Consider the following 21,126-nt stretch of genomic DNA (forward strand, 5'->3'; position numbering starts at 1 on the left):
TTCACTAAGAGATTGTGATGGCTGTAAATAGGACAGCACTCTTTCGGATCAATGGCTCTGGCTGCTTTATGACTTCTTGTGCTCCTTCCAGCAAATCTGCATTCTCTGCCACACGCTAGATTTGTCCCTAATCGCTGTTTCAACAATGCTCAGGCCACAGTTCCCATTGCAATATTTTGTGTGGGTGTTTGCAATTAAAGTAGGAGTAGGGAACCTATGCCCCGCCCAGATATTGCCAGAGCACAGGTCCCATCATTCCTGACCATTGTGGCCAAGCTAGCTGGGGATGGCCAGGGCTATAGTCCATCAACAGCTGGAAAGCCATCAGTTACCCACTCCTGAATTAAAGCCAGTATGTCATGTAAGCATGTGTGATTAGGCCCAGCAATTCCACAAGAATGACCAACAGTTTATGAGGTAACTCTTTAGGAGTTACCTAAAGAACTGCCTGCTCCAATATAATATGCCCACTTACTGAGATCAGCCTCAGAGGTCCCACCCCTTGTTAAGATGAGTCGTGATCACAGACAAGGCCTTCTCAGTGGTGGCACCACATGTTGGAACTCTCTTACCAGAGAAGCTCTCCTGGTGTGCTCTTTCTTTTTGGTGCTAGGTGAAAACTACATTTTCCAAGGCCTGATGTGATTCGTCTTTTGTAGGTTTAATTTCGAAGCTACCTTAGTAAAGTGGGCAATAAACTCTGGCGATAAATAAAATACCACCACAAGTGGGGCCTGTTAACAAAATGTTGCTCCTCACTTCATCCCTTACATATATTTGTCAATACCAGGATTTGACGTGAAGGCACATCATACAACAATCTTGCTAAAACCAACCAGGACTGGGTCTGATCAGTACTTGGATAGGAGACAGGGCTGAGGTACCCTGTAAACTCCGCTTCAGATTCCAAGATGGAAGGAACAAATGAAAGAAGTTACCGTAGTAACAGCTGCTTGCTTGTTTCACAAAGACACGTACACACAGAGATAGCATTTTGTATGTGCAAACTGAATTATATTTGTCACTTGTACAGGTGCAAAAAAAGCAGTTTAGTTTGGATAAGCAAACAAGTAGTGCACATTATTTTAGTTCTCTCCCACCCAGTTCTCCCCTGAAACCCTACCCTGTCAAGGATACAACTTTGCAATGTCTTCAAAGTTTTTAAAATATATAAATAAATGCATGTGTGCTTAGAAATGCTGACAGGGGGTCTCGTGTAGTGCAAGGGTCTATTAGATTCTGGAGAGGAAGTTGTAGGACATTGATGGCTATTTTATCACTCCTTCCTGTTGGAAAGTCATGACTCCAGAAGAGAGGAAAATACTGGAATTAAACAACTGGTTGCGCTGATCAATGGGACTGTAGATCCTTCCCCTTTCTGAGCTTCCTTCTATTTGTTAATTGACTGTGATTGTTTTACATAGTTCTGTACTTAAAACAGATTAGTATTCTATTTGTGTTATAAAATGAATACAAAAATTGAAAAATAATAAAAAATAAAACAATTAGTATTCCATGTTCTGTTTGAACCTGGAAAAGTGATACAGAACTATTTAAAAACTGAATACTCAAGATAGCCCTGGCTGTCCCAAGAACATTCTACTGGATAGCATCAGAGTTTACATTTATATGTTCCAGTAGTTCAGTTTTCACAAAGCTGGTAAGTCTTCAGGTCTTTTGGACTAACATGCCATCAACCCAACAACTGTTCCTACAGGGTACAATGTATAGGAGCTGCTAGCCCGGGAAAGAAAGAACTTCTGACTGTGCAATGGAATTTTCCCTCTATCTCCTCTCCCTGCTTGAATGCTCCCCCCCAAAAAATATTATCCAAGTTTCCTTAACCCTCAGGAGCAGATTTGAGGATGGCACGGGGAGTGTGCAGGAAGAGAAAGCTCCTTTATGAATGAACCTTGTGCATTGCTTCGTTGGAAACCGCCTCTTCTCCCTAGAGCACAACTTATATCCTGACATCCAAAGCAAAATTTAGAATATAAATCTTTAAAAAATAATAATGAGATTTTGAAGTGGTACCATCAACATCCATCCTTCATTACTGCATATGGGTCAAGTCTAACTGGGATTTGTTTTTTAAATGGTCCTCTCCAACATGAAAAGTAAAACTTGGGAAAATTCAGCCAATGTGAGCATTTTGATGCCTGTAAAAATATAAGGGCTTTATTCAAAACAACACAGTCAGCCATGCAACAAAAATCACACCAATCCGTTTAACAGAGATAAACGCTATACCAGAAGTTGTCAAATTGCAAACAGTGGGGAGAAAAATTCAGGGGGCGGGGCGGGTATTCTAAATTAAATAATTATGTGACTGTTTAGCATCTGTGAACCTGAGAACTTGTAAATATCACTTGAGGCCTAGGTTAAAATCAAAAAGCGTTTTCTCCATTGATCACAATGATGAATATATATATTCAGCGTACCGGTTCTTCCTCTGGCCTTCTCCGATAGTGTAAGATTTATACAAAGGCTATGGAAAGTTTATAACAACAGCTTTCTGTACAAGTAACAAAATTCACTGTTACTTGTACCAGGATCCAACACAGCTGCTAGAAGGAAATAAGGAATAACCAAAAATGGTGTGCTAAAATGCTAAAAATCTACCACTTACTGGGAACTTAAGCAAGTCCTCACAGGGCAAGCACAAAGCGCTATCCATTTCCTGCACACGGTAAGAGGTAAAAGGGAGAGCATTTTGCATAAGCAGTCTTTCATTTCTCAAGAGTGGGCTTGGCTTTGCCTTGATCTTCCACTTTCTTGATGGCAGCTTGGATTGCCTCTTGGTCACCAATGAACTGGTGCGGGCCAAGCGAGCGTAGATCCTCGTCAAGCTCCAGGAGAACTGGGACGCCAGTGGGCAGAGTCACATTGACTATGTCCTCATCAGAGATGCCTGCAGAGGAGGAAACAATGGAATGTTTATATGTGCCTCTTGTGCTCTGTTTAGGCTCTTGGGCCTAAGCTGCCATGAAGTGTCATCCTATTTACCAAACTTTCAAAATCTGGTGAAGATCAGATAACCTGGAAGAATACTTCATTTCATGCAGAAAGATGTGTAACAGGTTGCCCTTGACTGTTCCCCAGAACAATGGGCAGCTATCATGGGCATCTGGGATGGGGGAGGCAGTCCCTGCCTCCAGATGAACCATAATCCCCAGATTCAGAGCTTTCTTTAAAAAACAGTAGATCATTATTATTATCATTATCATTATCATCATCATCATTACTTCAATATACCACGCTTTTTCAGAAGATCCCATTAAAAACACATTACAGAACATCATAATAAAAACATATTAAAAATAATGACGGACAGCCTAATAGTAAAATAATCATCAAAACTTCCCCACACTTTCACAGACCATAGAATATTTATCCCATAGGCCCTGGGTAAAGGGAAATGTTTTTGCCTGACACCTAAAGACATGTAAAGATGGCGCCAGGCGAGCCTTTCTGAGGAGAGCATTCCAGACAGGAATTAGAATAGGGAGTAGTCATCCTGCCCTTCCAAACACAAGCATCCCCATCTTTCCAAAACAGCACTCCTTTCCTTCGGTAGAGTATGACATCACTGAGCGATGCACTTCCAAAGGTTTCTCTTGCTAGGATAACAACTTCAGATTTGTTTCAAGAGACGGGGAAAGAGGATGGGGCACTTTGGCAGTCCCTGAGGGTCGGTCGGTCTTTACCCTGCGGGACACTTTGCCCGACAATAAGCCTGACAGGAGTCTTCCCTGTCTTCCTTCAGACATCTTTTGAAACCTGGACAGCTCTGACAGGCCTTTTGAACGTGATCTCTTTTTTAATACCCAGCCTTTGTGGATGTTACTGTAGTATTTCATTTTATTTTATGGTGCACACTGCCTTGCTATGTTTTCTTTTTTAATGGAATAGCAGTTTACAAATATTTAAATAAATAAACTGAAGGGCCTTGGATAACCTAGAACTCTTTCCTGCCTTGCCTTGCCTCCTCAAAAGCGTGAGCCAAACACTGAAAGTCAGTACTGGGCAATTTCTATGTCGACACGCTGGAGGGACAACATGAATGTCAACTAAGGCCAGGGTCTGGTTACTTTACACAAGTCGTAACACAAGACGGTTGACCTTTCGTGCGACTTGTGCATCCATTTCTCTTTGGGTTGCGGCCCCAGCAATTTTCAGCACACCAAGCTGAGCAAAAGCAATTAAGTCCACATTGCCTGCTTGGATGCAACAGGAAATCATAGAATCATGGAACTGTAGAGTTGGAAGAGACCACATCTGGTCCAACCCCCTGCAATGCAGGAATCTTTTGCCCAATGTGGGGCTCGAACACACAACCCTGAGATGAAGAGTCTTGTGCTCTACCGACTGAGCTACCTGAAAAGCATATGTCTATGTAATGGCAAATCTACATTACACACCATTTACTGGCCGTGGGTTTGGTCTTTTTAGAACATTCTGCCTTTCCCACCCTACCTGCTCCAGATGAAAAAGGTTCTTGGAAGGAAAGCACAAAAATAAGGAGAGGCATCAGCTTTGCAAGTAAGTTCACAGAAGTTACTAGCTCAAAAATTAAGCAACAAAGTTTAACTGGTTAATCTCTGCAAGTTTAACTTCCTTCTCACTTAGTTTGTTCTTCTCTTCCTATACCAATTATTTCACTGAAATCTCCTCCTATTGACACTGGCCTATCAAAAATTGCTCCCACAACTGGTCCAGAAAGGCCTCTGCTTTATACCATATTTTCTAATAAGCATAGGGTGATAAATATGACTTTGATGAGATTCCTGCATTGCAGGGGATTGGACTAGGTGAGCCATGAGGTCCTTTCCCGCTCTGCAATTCTATGAAGCCAGTAGGTTCAAATTAGAAGAATGGGGGTGCCGGCTAAGCTTCGGGGAGAACTTCCTGACAACAGGTCACGTTTGAGAGTAGTGTAGGCTGCCTCAGAAGCAAGCAAGCAAAGTGAACTGTGCAACTTTTACAACAACCTCCTATTTCTGCAGCATTACCTAATATCAGATCAGGTATATAGCTTGGGCAGGGACCAAAGGAGTACATGAGGACATGTCGCTTTGATTTATAGAGGCCTCTAGACTTGGAGCCACCTCTGCTGAAAAGGCCTTGTCCAAGTCTGGCAATGACCTAGACGCATTAACAAAGACGTCCACCCCCTCAGCCTTCTGAGGAACTGGCTGACACCTGCAGAAATGAGCCCTGCGTGTTTTGTTGGCAATCAATGGGTAGGTTTGATATTGGGAAAGGCTTGATATTGGGAAACCTTGTTCCTGTGAGGTCTGTTTGAATAAGCCATTTCTAAATACGAACGTTTCGTTTTCGTCAGTTGGTCACGGGGAAATATCGCACGCAAAAGGAAAACATGGCATCAGCTCCAGCGGTTGTTTTTGCCATTCATCTACTGCGCTGGAGAGTAGGCAACAGCACAACGCTGGTAAGGTAAGCAGGGGTGAACATATTTGTGTCATAACCAGGGCTATGGGCGCTTCCTCTCTGAACAGGCCATGAGAGTGGGGCAGAGGGAAAATGCTTCGCTGTCAGAACATCACAAAAGACACACACAACACAACCTCCCGCTGCATAACTTAGGTCCACAGATTTCCTGGGAAGATGGCAAGGGCAAGAATCACTGCAAATAACTCTGCAAACTCGAGAATGCTCTAGAGATTGTCAGCAACGGCCATCTGGCTAGCTAGCTCACAAGGTTAAAGAAGCATATACAGTATTTTGTTTTCTAAAGCAGGGATGAGGAACCGGTGGCCCTCCAAAGGCTGTTGGACTCCCACAACCAATCACCCTTGATTGTTGGCCATGCAGACGAAAGCCAATGGAACTTCTGAAGGCCACAAATTTCCCCATCCCTGATCTACGAACTTATGCACACTACAGACAAAGAAACGCAATAGGCAGTCCTTCCCTCTATGGAACCAGGGCAAGGCAGTCCTCCAAGGAAGACGAGAGGTCTCCAACAGAGAATTCTCAGGACGCTTGCTGACCTAGGAGTCTCAAGATTTTTCGAGAGAAGCCACACCAGTTAAAACTGCTATAAAACTAATAGTATAACTGTGCCCTTTTTAATTTGAGAGACAGAGAGATAGAATTTATTCCTGAACGAATAGCCAAAGAAGACAGGATGGTCCCCAATGTTTATACCACATTTAGAACAAATTAGTGGCACTACATTACCTTCCAAATGTTTCAGCAAAGCGCGCGTGCTGTTCCCGTGAGCAGAAATTAAAACCGTCTTGCCCCTCTTCACCTCCGGAGCTATCCTCTCGTTCCAATAGGGAAGGAGTCTATCAAGCACTTCTTTCAAGCTTTCTGCCCTCGGGAGTTTCTCCAACGGTACGTCGCAGTGCTTATACCTGCGATCGTTGTAGATTTCGTGGTAGTAAAGGTGGGACTCGGTGATGGGAGGCGGGGTGACGTCATAGCTCCTCCTCCACCTTTTCACCTGCTCCTCGCCGTGGTTCAGCGCCATCTCTGCCCTGTTCAGGCCTATCAGGGCACCGTAGTGCCGCTCGTTCAGCCTCCAGGAAGATTCGGTGGTGACCCACTCCTGCCCCATCTGCTCCAGCACAAGCCAGGCAGTCTGAATAGAGCGGCTGAGGATGGATGTAAACACAAGGTCGAACTCAATGCCAAGAGCTTTGAGGTGCCTGCCGCAGTTCTGAGCCTCTTTTATCCCGTCGCTGCTCAGCTTCTGGTCCACCCAACTGCAGAAGCGGTTCTCTTTGTTCCAGGCCCCTTCGCCGTGCCTCAAGAGGATCAGTTTGTACTTGGCCATTTTGGCTGCAACTTCCTTGGGTTTGAAACAGGAGTAGCATCTAATGATAGGCCATCTAATAAAGAGAAGGAACACATAGGTCAAACGCTTTGGGTCACTGTGTTGTGGTGAACCCTGGAGACCCACAGAATCTTGTCACGAGTTGCCCGATTAGATTTTCAGCAATGAGAGATGAAGGCAGCTCATCCACCATTCTGTAACATGTAGAAGGACATTGGGCGTTCCCTCCACTGCACTCTCAGTTCAAGCACAGCAATGGCGATTACTGATACGTTCAGCCTACATGTAAACTGAAGACTAGTGCTAAAAGCACGATTAGTGGGTGGTTTGCTAGACCGGGTAGCTGGGATGTTGCCTGCTCTTGATGGGGTTACACTCCCTCTGAAGGAGAGGGTATGCAAAGAAAACAACAACTACCAGACTTAGAAGACATCTGAAGGCAGCCCTATTTAGGGAAGCTTTTAATAATAACAAATAATAATAATTTTTTTATTATTTATACCCCGCCCTTCCCGGTTTAAAAACCGGGCTCAGGGCGGCTAACAGCAAATATAAAACATTGATTAAAGATGCAACTTAAAAACAGCATAAAATACAACATAAATGCAGCATCAATATCAATAAAATTCAAAAAATCAGGGGTCATTTTTTGGGGGGGAACCCCCAATCAGTAAACATCAAATGACCAACAAGGCTAACTGGCTAAGTTGGTCCTACTAGGGCCAGCAAAGAGACCAGGGAAGAATTTAAATGTGGGGTCCCATAAAGGGTTTCTTAATAGAAAAGGAAAGGGAAAAGGGAACAGAGGATCAGGCTAATTCAAATTGAAGGCCAGGCGGAATAGCTCTGTCTTACAGGCCCTGCAGAAGGAGATCAAGTCCTGCAGGGACATGGTCTCGTGGGACAGAGCATTCCACCAGGTAGGAACCGTTAATGTTTGATGGACTACTGTATTTTAATATTTTGTTGGAAGCCGCCCAGGGTGGCTAGGGAAACCCAGCCAGATGGGCGGGGTATAAATAATATATTGTTGTTGTTGTTGGTACTTCTGGGTCCTTTGCTGCTGCAGAGTGCCTCCCACCAGCTTCAGCTGGTGGCCCAGTTGTGCCCCTATGTGGACAGGGTTAGCCTGACCACTGTTGTCTATGCTTTGGTAACCTCTAGGTTTGATTACTGCAATGCGTCATATCTAGGGCTGCCTCTGAAGATGGTTCAGAAACTTCAGCTGTGTTTGGGGGAGGGTCTTATTGGTTTTTTAGTGCTGTCCAGATGTTTTGGTCTACAACTCCCCTCAGCCCAAAACCGAGGGCACCAGCTTGGGGAAGGCTGTTCCACCCAATCAGCGACAACATGCTCAATGTGCCTGTTGCAGAAGACGACCCAGGATGACACAATTAAAGTTCCTTGAGGCCAAACAATACCTGCAGCACACACCCAATGAAACCCGGCCCTCAAATTGGCAAATGCAGGATTGCGTATTGAAACCAGCAATGTGCATCTCCTGATCTATCAAATTCCTTCTCCTGCACATATGAAATTCTGATCACCTTATCTGCTTTCCAGTCAATCCTCCCACGCCCTGTAATTTCTATTTACCCCTGGTAATCCACAATCTAATACGAACATATCAATTACATTTTGTAATCCATTGCTGTATCCTTATACAACTTACCTAGATTCCACACACACACAAAAAGTGTATTCAAGCAAACACAGCTATCTATATTGCTTTTGAATAAGATCCCTACCTCCGTGCCCTCAAATCCATCATGTGCCTCTAGCTCAATTCAGGACATTATATAAATCTCAAAGGCTACAGTATTAAACATGCCTAATCATTTGTTGATGGCACCCATCTGTCTTGAGAGGCAATGGAGTGTGCCTCCGGGGGTGAAGTCAAACCACTGTGTTTGCAGCACCGAAGTGACCTGCCTGGGGGGCAAGCCTGGGCAGCCTGGGCTGGTGAGGTCCAAAGGAAAGCAGAGCAATATGTTTGGCACCAGCTGGGCTGCAGGAGTTGCTGGAAGGAGGCGTACAAAGTGCCATCCAAACATCTTTGGGACTCCACTTCAGATTTGCGTAGGGTTTACTCCTTAGCCTTTCCTTCTCCCAAAGATATCCCGCAAGGCAGCAGACATGTCTGGATTTAATTCAGACATAGCAGGGACCTGGCCTCTGCCATTAAGGCGCACAGAAGCTATCACGTGATACAACAGCACAGCAGAAGTGGCACCTAGTTGTCTGGGAACAGCGAGATAACATACAAGGTCTGTGTGATATGGGGAAACAAAGCCAGTTCCAAGATTCAAAAATGTAGAGGCAGTGCCATATTTTCATCTCACAGTAGCCATTTTTCAAGTGTTCAAAAAGAACATCTGAGGTTCAACCTGTGGAGGAGGTTTGTGTGGTGTATGTGTGCGCACACCTGCTCCCGCACTGAGCAGGAAGGTCTGAATGGAGCTCTGAAGCACATACAACTTAACAGGTGGCGATCTTGCAACAAGCAACCCTATGGAGCAACCTCTCCTGGTGCGTTTGGACTGTCCATGCTCCCATCTCCCTCCTAGGTTTGAGACCTCATCTGTTCTTTTTAAATGCCTGGAGAGGGCTCAATACCTTGACTAGAACATGCCCATATTAGGATATCCCTAATACAGTGGGTATTTCTAACAAAGCTGGTTTATTGCTGGGGGAAGTGGGACGCAGGTGGCGCTGTGGGTTAAACCACAGAGCCTAGGACTTGCCGATCAGAAGGTCGGCAGTTCGAATCCCTGCAACGGGGTGAGCTCCCGTTGCTTGGTCCCTGCTCCTGCCAACCTAGCAGTTCGAAAGCACATCAAAGTACAAGCAGATAAATAGGTACCGCTCTGGTGGGAAGGTAAGCGGCGTTTCCGTGCGCTGCTCTGGTTCACCAGAAGCGGCTTAGTCATGCTGGCTACATGACCCGGAAGCTGTACGCCGGCTCCCTCAGCCAATAAAGCAAGATGAGCGCCGCAACCCCAGAGTCGTCCGCGACGGGACCTAAAGGTCAGGGGTCCCTTTACCTTTACCTATTGCTGGGGAAAGGTCCAGGGGTCAGTGGGCGTGACCCTCTTTCTCCATATCTCAAAAATACAGCTATTAAGCAAGGACATTTTTTTGTGCTTGTTCTTCTGCTGCTTTGAGACTCATTAGCACCTCCGCAGGACTCCACCATTTCCAAATAAACTAGCTTAATTCCCAATAAATCAGCTTAATTCATATACCAATAAGTCATTGGGTTTGTGCAGGTTTTAATAAATCACACTTCTTCAGCTTCAGCTTTCACTGATTACAGTTTCTTCATAATAGACCTTCTGACTGCACCACTGGAATTGTAACACTGAAGAAGCATTCGAATAACAGGACTGCTCAAACCTAATGGAAATTCAAACCCAAAAGAAGCAGGGTGCCACATCCACTGGTGCTAGCAATCAAAATGGAGCTGGTGCATGATCTAGACACTGACCTGGTTTGCACATAACGCTACACCATCACTGGTCCAGCCTAACTACAGGTTCGTTTGAATATGTGAACCCAGTTCAATGGGCTGACCCTAGTTTATTTTCTGCCAATAACCCATGATGCTAATCTATGTTTATTGTTGGCTTACAAACCATAACTCTATTTAAGTGTGGTATGACATTATGCCCAAATCCAACCACATTGCTTTATCATGGCTTGCTCGGCCAACCCATCCCAGACACCTGCCAAGCTACAAAGGCAGGAGACAAGAAAAAAATAATCATGCAACAATCTGCTTTAAAACAAGATAAAGATAAAAACAATTTGAACTCACCTTATCGATTGCAAATGCATTCATCCTACACAAATATGAGGCAAAAGACTTTATAGGTAGGCTGCAATATTAAAAGAGAAAAAGAAAACACCATGAAAGCTACTGAAGTTAGGGTCGGGGTCGGGGGGAAGAATCAAATATTAGTATTCCCAGAGGTGGTAAAACTGTATCTGAGCTATGAGTTCAGATGAGTGAATACTCCTCCATACACAACAAAACCAAAAAACCAAAATTACAGGAATCCTCTGGCACCTGGCATGTTAGGGAGAAGCATTCTAACCACAACTTTCCCAACATGATACTAGAATCATAGAGTTGGGGCTAGAAAATATCTACTTGCTACTGCATAAAAATAATAAGTATAGATAACTGTGTTGTTTTCTGAGAAACTTCAGGCAACTGAACTCTGAAGTTCAAACTTTGCTTAAAGCCCAAGTCCTGTTTGCTGTTCGATTTCCAGTTTTCATACCCAAACAGCATGGAGATGGGAGAAAGGCCTGTTACATAATCAGTTCCTCCTGCTGGGCCAACGCTAGGTTTCAGCTGTCTGCAAAAATTACAGCGCTCTCTGTGACATGCGGTTCCCAGTGAAGCCAAGCTGCAGGGCCACAATTTCTCCAGAGTGCAAAGCAAACCAAGTCTGTCCACTGCTGAACAGGCATCCCATTAAGAGACATCTGAGTTGCGTCAAAATGGGATTTGCGTGTATATTGTCATTGGCTTAAGGTTTCAGTCCATTTATTCCCAAATTAAGCAGCACTTCTGGGCTCTGAAGACTACTGGTTGGTTTTAACAGAAGTGGTGAGGCATGCAGTCTAATATTTTCTATAAACCAGAAATGGGGTATTTCTTCCTGGTCTGACTTAATCCACCACCACCATCTGCACAATGGGGAGTGGGTGGAATAACTGGGATGTAGCTACACATTCAGACACGGATTTTGGAGATCTGAGAATAGGATCTTCCAACTCTTCCCTTTAGATCAAGACAGCCAGGTGTGGGATTGGAGTGGAAAGAGTTTTTAAACCTTCCTCATACACACACTAGTTCCACAATTTAAATCACCTCCCCCCTCCCTGCTACAGTGGTACCTCGGGTTAAGTACTTAATTCGTACTTAATTCCGGAGGTCTGTTCTTAACCTGAAACTGAACTTAACTTAACCTGAAATCTTAAACTGAAGCACCACTTTAGCTAATGGGGCCTCCTGCTGCCGCAGCGCCGCCAAAGCCCGATTTCTGTTCTTAACCTGAAGCATTATTTCTGGGTTAGCTGAGTGTGTAACCGGAAGTGTATGTAACCTGAAACGTATGTAACCCGAGGTACCACTGTATTTGCCTTCCAAAAAAATATTTACCAGTATCCATGATATTACATATATTTGCAGGACAAATAGCAGCTTTTGGTGAGGGCATTTATGCTGCAATGCTACGCCCATTTATCTGGGAACAAGCCCCATTAATCTTAGTGATTCTTATTTCTTAGTAGATGTGAATAGGATTGCACTTGCAATCTGGTAAATGGAGCAGGGGAAATAGATGACAAACACACACTGCTACATGGCAATGTGGACCCCGGGCGGAGGCATCCAGCAATGTTAACATGCAAACACTCATCTTGCTGTTGATTTCTGCTTATGTTCTGTGAGCCAAGCTACCACTTGCTTACTTGCAGTCACTGGATATCAACTTGGTCAAATGGTCAGTGTTTCTCAAACTTGGGTCGCCAGCTGTTGTTGGACTACAACTCCCATCATCCCTAGCTAGCAGGACCAGTGGTCAGGGATTATGGGACCTGTAGTCCAGCAACAGCTGGAGACCCAAGTTTGAAAAACACTCAGATGAATGATACAGAAAGCAACAGAATGGTCACCTGTACGCTATCACTCTTTCTGCCATGAACTCCCAGAGGAGGGATCCAAACGCCTTCAGCTGACTAAGTGCCTCACAGTGATATTAACAGAAGTCATACCTGCCAAGTTCCTCTACAAGGTTAACCTTTAACATGACAGGTCCCTATAGCTTCCATTTTCATTTCCCCTCTCAAGTTCAAGTAAACACAGATTTCTTTGGAGAAGCTCTTTAGGCACTGTATTTAGGCTCCTAATTCTGCTACAGTTGTCCTGCTTCTGTGCCTTTATGCAGAAATTGAGCAGATAAAGAGCTTTTCTCAAAAAAAAAAAAAAAATGTAAAGCTTTATCTGCTGTAAAATGGGCACAAGGTTAGGGCTACAGACAGATAACTCTACCTCTCACATGCTCAGTCTCAGAATAAGGTCTGTCACCATATTTCTGGCATGGAACTTGTGGCTTTAGAATAAAAACAGCGAGTGATGTTTCAAGAATCACTACATCTCTACATCGATAAAACAAAAATCTGATATTGAATTCCTACTTTCTCTGCTGCTGTTCAAGGGAAAAGAAGGTGGAAATCCTAAAGAGAAGCTTTCAAAGTGCTGCAGAAACAACCCAGTACTACTGTAGTTATCTAACTGTCTAGTGAGGACAGAAAACAAGAACTAATTGGTTCTGTTAAAATGCAGCACACACAGGCGAGAATGTTCTTTTTGTTACCACTGTCACCTGATCTGTCCTAGAGGTTAAAAGAGAACATCCCAGTGTTCCCATGAGGCTCCTGGAGAACAAAACACAGGGGCAATCCAGGATAAACCGTTTCTGCAAAGAACATCAGTGTACGAACAAGACAGGTTTCTTCACTATTACAAATATATGGGCAGGATGGTTTGGAAGGGGCTTGGAGATGATGCACATGCAGTCATCAGCTGTTGACATTTTTGAACCAAATGTTGCTCTCTAGTCCTTCTCCCAACCCAGGTCCAAAGGAGAACAGGGCTCCAGTACTTTTAACAGTTGTGTTAACCTGCCCTTCCTCCAAATAGCTCAGGGTAGCAGACACTGAATCCCTCATTTTATCCTTCCAATAACCCCATGTGGTAAACCAGGCAAAAAGGGAATATGAGTGACCAATAATTTAATGGTCTTCCCAGTCCTGGTCTAACACTCTAACCATTGGCCCCTGCCTTAGACAGGGGTCCTGCACCTTTTATGGTGTAGGCAAGAGAATTTAAGCACTCTGCATGACAAAATTATCTCTCCTACAGAGCTATAAAATGTTCAGGCCTCTTCCATCTGGCAGCCCCACACTCAGTCCAGCCCCCGTGCTGCATATTGACCTACATAACAGGTGGGATTACCAGCCAAAAGGGGTCAAATGCCTGTCCTACTCTTGAGCCTTTAAAGCATAAACAACAGTTTGATCAAAGGCAATCTGCAGGAAGAACCCAGAACGATCACCTAATTGCAATACTCTAATTGTTTGTGAATCCAGCTGCGGTTACACGCACAAAAGCAAAGCCTGGTAAAGGAGTAAGGTGTTGGCTGATATTACTCAGATAGCATAGCTTTGAACATTTTCTTTTTTAAAAAATCTATTTTAAAATACCTTGTCCAATTTTTGTGCTTTTGCACACACAAAAATGATCTTCATAACTTCCAACTATATTGACACCAGTTTCTACGGCTGAACCAAAAACGGCACAACATGTGCACTTAAAAATACATCACTGGATACAGAGATCCAACGCGGACTCAGATCACAAGCAGAAACAACCTATAAATCCCCCTGACACCAGCACCTTGTACGGCTGCAAGTCAGTGCAATTCTGTACACAGATAGTCCTGAGCTAGATTAGACCTATGGCCTGGCTCAGTGCAAAGCAGCTTCCTATGGTCATAGAACCATGGACCTGGAAGGGACCCTTGAGGGTCATCTAGCGGACCCCACCCCACCCCACCCCCCGCAATGCAAGAATCTCATCCATGACAATGGTCACTGGACTAAAGACCAAATCTCCAAAATCTAGCTCCAAACACCATCCCTTTTTAAGCCTCAGACTGTGTTTCTCCAACTTGGGTACCCAGCTGTTGCTGGACTACAACTCCCATCACACACACAACCACTGGTCCTGCTAGGTAGGGATAATGGGAGTTGTAGTCCAACAAGAGCTGCCCGCGCAAGTTTGAGAAATACTCAGGGGAAGAGGCAAGGCGAACAGAATAATAATAATAATAATAATAATAATAATTTATTTATACACTGCCCTCCCCAGCCAAGACCGGGCTCAGGGCGGCTAACAACAATAGTTAATAATAGTTAACAACAACAACAACAATAATAATAATTAATAATAATAATAATAGTTAATAATAGTTAACAACAACAAGAATAGCAACATCCAAGCCCAAGACTAAAATTAAAAGGGTGCATAGCAAAACAAGCCTAAACTGCCGCCATGCACCAGTAATTTATTCTCCATTATATTACTTTGGGCTGGTTGAAATCCCCATGCGAATATTGAAAACTGCTCTGACCACCAGTTACCTCGGCACAAGAGAAAGCCAGACCGCCGAAAGCAAAGAGAGCCCCCGCGCAAATGCTGCTGATGCAGCTGCGGCCGCAGACAGTTGCTAACAGCTCCAGGCTGGGTCCTGCTGGTGGGCGGGGCGAGAACTTCACCAGCCCCCTCGGATCCTCTCCATCCGATTGGAGCTTTGGGTTGCCGCTCACAGATAGGAAGCGGAGCGGCCGCCTGTCAGGAAGAGCTCCGCGATGACGACAGCGGAGAGGGAGGCCGTGGACTACGTGACCGGGAACGACTCGCGCGGCATCAACTCCCAGGTGACGCCACGGGAGGAAAGAGGGGCTGGATTGGGCAGAGCGATGATCGACGTGGTTCCAAGCCAATAAGCAGCTGGTTCGCCGGTTGTGGGCCGTCTTTGGAGCGTTGCGTTGGTGGCCTAGTTGGGACGCTAGTGTAGGTTCCTTTGTTGCAGTTCTGCACGTGCAAGCGCGCCTCTGCGCATGCGTACTGTAAACCCTGCTGGGTTCATTGGAACTTTCTCTCTCTGTTAAATGGCTTTATAATTGAGGCCCGTAAGCAAAGAAGATCCTGAGCGTTTGGATGGACACTATGGAGGGCGGGGTCAGTGTTCCAGCTCTTCTGTAGTCATGCCTGCTCATAGCAGAGCCATCGGGATGGAAATCGGAAACCAGAGTTCACAATTTTGGATCTCAATGCTAATAATAATTTTATTATGTGTACCCCGCCCATCAGACTGGGTTGCCCCAGCCGGGTTGTATTTGATAACTGCAAATTCAGGTGAATACAAAGAGCCATCACAAATGAATATTTTTGCCACTTCAAATGTCATTCTTTTCTTTCAAAGTAGTTCAAATACGAAGCTGTGCGATCACGTTATGTACATAAGCACGTACACGTGCTCAAGGCTGTCGAAGCAGTCTCAACTACTTTTTGGCAAAAACAACTCTGACTCCTGGGGCAGTTTAAACCCGAACAACTTCATGTCGGGGGGGCAGTGCACAACTTTTCCTCTATATTTTATTACCGTTATTCATTCTCTGTAAAGAAAAAGTCGGTTGTGGTAAGTTGTGGTTCTTCAATACATCTGCTGAACATGCCGCCACAGGATAGAATGCACTGTTTCCCATTTCAGCCACTAGAGGTCAGTTTTTCATTAATTTAAGGAAGTAATAAACAAAAGCAAAAGATTTCCCTATCTACTGTAATCATCTCTGTTTACCATGGAGTTTGTGTAAATAACGGGCCCTGCTTCTACCTATTCTGCCTTTTGCAGAGATTCTGAATGTGGCTTTTAACATTTCTGTCATTATTTTCACAAGTGTGCTAGTGAAACTAATTCTTATGAGACACAGCCCATCCTTCACATCTCCAGAAGTTACATCTGGTGATATTTTATCTAATGAGGTCTAGATTACATACACACATAACATTCAGATAAGGTGAGGAGGTTGCACCTGTTGACCCCACACACACACACCATCCACCTGTTACATGCGCATCACTCCGCCTGACCAAATCAGGACATGCATAGAGCAACTCCCTTCTCACTCATAGCAAATGTGTGGATGCCAGGGTGGGGTGCTTGTAGAATTAGGCTGCAGTACCTCCACCTCCCCTTACACATTTATTGAATACATTGCTGGGGAGGGTTCAGCTTTCTTGCACACACGTATGTAAATGCATAGGCATGAATATTAATATCAGGCACAATGGCATGCAATTTTGAGCATGCCACTTCATTTTTTAAAAAATTATCTTCTGCACGTTAATATATTATGGGTCAATTATATATGGGTCAATTATATATGTGTATGTAGACCTTTCATTAGAAAACAAAAACAAATCCCCACTTGCTTTTAAACCAGAGCAGGATAGGCTATTCCAAGATAAATGAATGCCATAGGCAAATAATAACCTCCAGCAATGATCTGTGATAGAGAATAGGAATGCTGCAGAAATGTGTTCCTGCGAAATGATGGCAAGTATATTCATATTTAAACTATACTGGGGCGGGGGAGAGACTTAGTGAGAGTTCTGAAAACTTTTGTCAACATAACCTGACCCTGCATGAGAGACAGGGCTATATAGCTCAGTGCATACAGAAGGTCTCATGTTCTATCTCTGGCCTCTGCAAGTAGGCCTGGGACTGTCTCCTGTCAAATCCTAGAGAGCAGCTGCCAGTCAGTGTAACCAATAATGAGCTAGATGGACCATTGGTCTGGCTGGCAGCTTCCTATGCTCCTGTGATGGTGAAAAACTGCATATGATGAAATTCCTTCTACCTTTTGCTTCCTTAATGGCACTCTGGCAATATTGGGGCACTGTGAAAAGTTTTTTGCTTGCAAAACTGCCATTTGGTCTCTTCTTCCCAGGAACTGACCGTTGTCTGGAGCTGCTTGTATTCTGCTCCATGGTGCTTGGGGAAGAGAAAGAAGTTTGGTGCTTCTGAGTGTTCAGAGAGCTATACAGAAATTAATAATCAGGCCTGCAAGCTTAGTATTATTTTTCCAGACTGCAGATGGAGAGCAGAGGAGAAAATAATGGCTTCTTTTAAGCCATAGTAAGTTCATGCCTCAGGTTTCCTGCTTGTTATGGGCTTGTTATGGGGCTGCAGTTGTCATTATCCGTCCGTCTTGAGAGACAATGGAGTGCTCCTCTGGGGGTGAAGTAAAATTGCTGCATTAGCAGTGCTGAAGTGACCTCCCCAGGGTGAAAGCCTGGGCACTGCGTATGGAGGTCCTGGGCTGCCTAGACAACAAGACCCCCCTCTCAGCCTTGCTGAAGTGGTCCAAAGGAAAGCAGAGCAATACGTTTTGGCACCAGCTTGGTTGCAGGAGTTGCCAGAAGGAATCATAAAAGGCACCATCCAATTGTCTTAGGAGCTGCACTCGGGATTTGTGCAGGGTTTACACCTTAGCCTTATCTTCTCCCATAAGGCAGCGGGGGTTTAGGATCAGAGCTTTCCTTCTCCTAGATAGGCTACCTTCCCAGGTTTGCAAGCCCCGTCTGCCCCTCACTTCCCTCTACAGCACGTGCAAAAACCACCTTCTTGACCACTGGACCCACTATTGGTCTTGTCTGCTCAATCTGCCAGAGCCTGTCTTTGCATGCAAGGAAAGTCCCTAACTCACCAAGGGTTTGAGACCCATCGGCTACCTTCACCTGGTTTAGCCCGCCAAAACCGTTCCCTGGGTGTGGCTGCTGTTGTGTGCTGACAACTTCTAGGAGCCACAAGTGAAAGCGGAGTGCAGGGTGGGGACCAAAGGTGGACAAACAACCCCAGAAGGAGCACGATGTGTCCCCTCATCAGAGGTACTACCCCTCCCCTAAGAACCCATACATCCTCATGATTTTCCTGGCTGCAGTGTGAGCCAGGAAAAATCATGAGGTATCATGAATAAAATTCTGAATAAGATTTGGTACATTGGATTTAGCTGGTGAAGATCAAACAAGAAAGCTTGTGATCTCCCATGAGGCCATTGAGCAGAGCAGAATTTCCCCTTGAGGTTAAAATCAATTTTGAGCTTGTTCTTTAACTGCCTTGGCTAGATAATGGAAGGACCTTGGCATTATTTATGAACAAGTAGGAATACACTTCATGGTTTAAAAATGGGGGGTGGGGTTTGCAGTTTAAATGCATGTCCTCCAAAGCCAGTTTGTCACGGCCAACAGATCTGGGGTGGAACTAGATAGTGAACTGTAAAAAAAACAGCCTTGCTGTGTGTCAAGGTGATGATGCGCCACAGACATAACAGCTCACATGGGTAGGCAGACTAAGGCTCAGGGGCCGGATCCGGCCCAATTGCCTTCTAAATCCGGCCTGCAGACGATCCGGGAATCAGCGTGTTTTTACATGAGCAGAATGTGCCCTTTTATTTAAAATGCATCTCTGGGTTATTTGTGGGGGCTGCCTGGTGTTTTTACATGAGCAGAATGTGTGCTTTTATTTAAAATGCATCTCTGGGTTATTTGTGGGGCATAGAAATTCGTTCATCTCCCCCCAAAAAATATAGCCCAGCCCCCCACAAGGTCTGAGGGGCAGTGGACCGGCCCCCTGCTGAAAAAGTGTGCTGACCCCTGGCTCAGGATCTTTCTTTGCACAGGGAATGAAAGGGTACCAGGATGAAAGGCCACCCCACACTTTGGGTTTTCCTTTGAGAGGGAATATAAGGACAAATAACCAGGCGAAAAATGAAGGTTCAAAGCTTTATTGCCTAAAAATATTTAAAACCTGGAATGGAAAAGAGGAAAATAGCAGTTGGAGTGAAGATACTTCCCTACCTAGCAGACTAACCCTACATTCATACGTACGGAGAATGGAGTGTACACCCCCACTCACCCCCAAGGCTAGAGATCCTGGCTGTAACAAACAAAAATAGGAAATAGTTGAGGCTTGCAGATAGGCGTTGCCTCTTTGGATTTCTGCTGTTTGTCTCCTCTCACCCCTAGGGACCACTCTGGGGTCTCCTGGGCTCTGCACCTGCCTAGTGTAATTCAAAACAAGCCCCTTCCCTCCCTGCATGGCTCTTGATCCCCACTCCAACCATCCTGCAAGGTTGATTTGATTTCGCCTCCCCCCCCCCCATTCTCGATGTAGATCTTTATTCTCTCCTTGTTCCTGATGCAGATCTTCCCTCCCTCATTGTCCCCTGGTTGTACTTCGCCTTAGGTGCCAAAATGCCTTGGTGCGGCCCTGACCCCGCTTTCCTTCCTGGACCCGTCCCACTGTAAGAAGAAGAAGAAGAAGAGTTTGGATTTGATATCCCGCCTTTCACTCCCTTTTTTAAGGAGTCTCAAAGCGGCTAACATTCTCCTTTCCCTTCCTCCCCCACAACAAACACTCTGTGAGGTGAGTGGGGCTGAGAGACTTCAAAGAAGTGTGACTGGCCCAAGGTCACCCAGCAGCTGCATGTGGAGGAGCGGAGACTCAAACCCGGTTCCCCAGATTACGAGACTACCGCTCTTAACCACTACACCACACTGGCTCTCTAAGAAGCTGGCTTGCTTCGCCTGCCGCTTCCCTCGGGACCAGCGAGAGCCGGGTCGTGTCCCCCACGTCCCCGGGCGGGCCTGACTCTGTTTTGACTCCCTTCGCAAGGAGCACCTCCTCACCACCTGTTGTTGTTGTTGTTTAGTCATTTAGTCGTGTCCGACTCTTCGTGACCCCATGGACCAGAGCATGCCAGGCAGTCCTGTCTTCCACTGCCTCCCACAAACTCATGCTGGTAGCTTCGAGAACACTGTCCAACCATCTCGTCCTCTGTCGTCCCCTTCTCCTTGTGCCCTCCATCTTTCCCAACATCAGGGTCTTTTCCAGGGAGTCTTCTCCTCATGAGGTGGCCAAAGTCTTGGAGCCTCAGCTTCAGGATCTGTCCTTCCAGTGAGCACTCAGGGCTGATTTCCTTAAGAATGGATAGGTGTGATCTTCTTGCAGTCCATGGGACCCTCAAGAGTCTCCTCCAGAACCATAATTCAAAAGCATCAATTCTTCGGCGATCAGCCTTCTTGATGGTCCAGCTCTCACTTCCATACATCACTACTGGGAAAACCATAGCTTTAACCTTTGTCGGCCACCTAAGCCTCCCTTTTTGCGCGCCCCGGGGCAAGCGCCTGCTCCGCCTTATCCTTTGCCACCGGCTGCTGCTGCTGTGGCCGCGACTCCTTCGCCCAGATCGAGCCTGGCTCCCGCCCCCCCCCCCAACTCTCTCCCTCTTCCCAAAGCAGCTGCGCTTTCTTGACCCCGCTTGGGCCGGCGGGCGTCGGGTCCCTTTCATAGGCAGCCGGCCCGTCTATCTGGGGCGAGGATGATGCGCTGCGGCTGGATGGGGAGGCGCAAAGCTGCTCCTCCCTGCGATCGCCGCGAAAAAGTCCAGATCTAACACTCAAAGAGGGTCTAATAAACCGCAAGCCACATTTACCACCCCACCCCCCTCTCCAACTTTTTCCTCTGCAATTTTACGCGCGCTTGTTTTCACGGGGATCAGCGGCGCCTCCCTTCCGAATCAAAAGGCGCTGGGCTGCGCAGCGCACAAGGAGGAGGCGCGGGCCTGTTGGCAGGAGGGAGCAGCCCCCAAACATGAAATGTCTCGACGTTTTTCCTCCA

At 45.7% G+C, this 21,126-nt stretch overlaps 1 protein-coding gene across 2 annotated transcripts; it reads right to left on the bottom strand.

Annotated features, from left to right (window-relative positions):
- Window positions 1-987: 987 nt before the first annotated feature.
- BPGM (bisphosphoglycerate mutase) lies at window positions 988-15,149 on the bottom strand. Of its 2 annotated transcripts, none has more exons than XM_081023242.1 (4): window positions 15,023-15,149; window positions 10,623-10,683; window positions 6,205-6,860; window positions 988-2,911 (listed from the first exon to the last, which is right to left on the bottom strand). In XM_081023242.1, the coding sequence occupies exons 2-4, from the start codon at window positions 10,640-10,642 to the stop codon at window positions 2,730-2,732; spliced, it is 858 nt and encodes a 285-aa protein (XP_080879368.1). In that variant the 5' UTR covers window positions 10,643-10,683; window positions 15,023-15,149; the 3' UTR covers window positions 988-2,729. The 2 variants fall into 2 exon arrangements, with proteins under 2 accessions (XP_080879368.1, XP_080879369.1); XM_081023243.1 differs by having other exon boundaries at window positions 14,966-15,118.
- Window positions 15,150-21,126: the final 5,977 nt, after the last annotated feature.

This window comes from Podarcis pityusensis, assembly GCF_964106645.2.
Source record: "Podarcis pityusensis genome assembly, chromosome: 10".
Lineage (NCBI taxonomy): Eukaryota > Metazoa > Chordata > Lepidosauria > Squamata > Lacertidae > Podarcis > Podarcis pityusensis.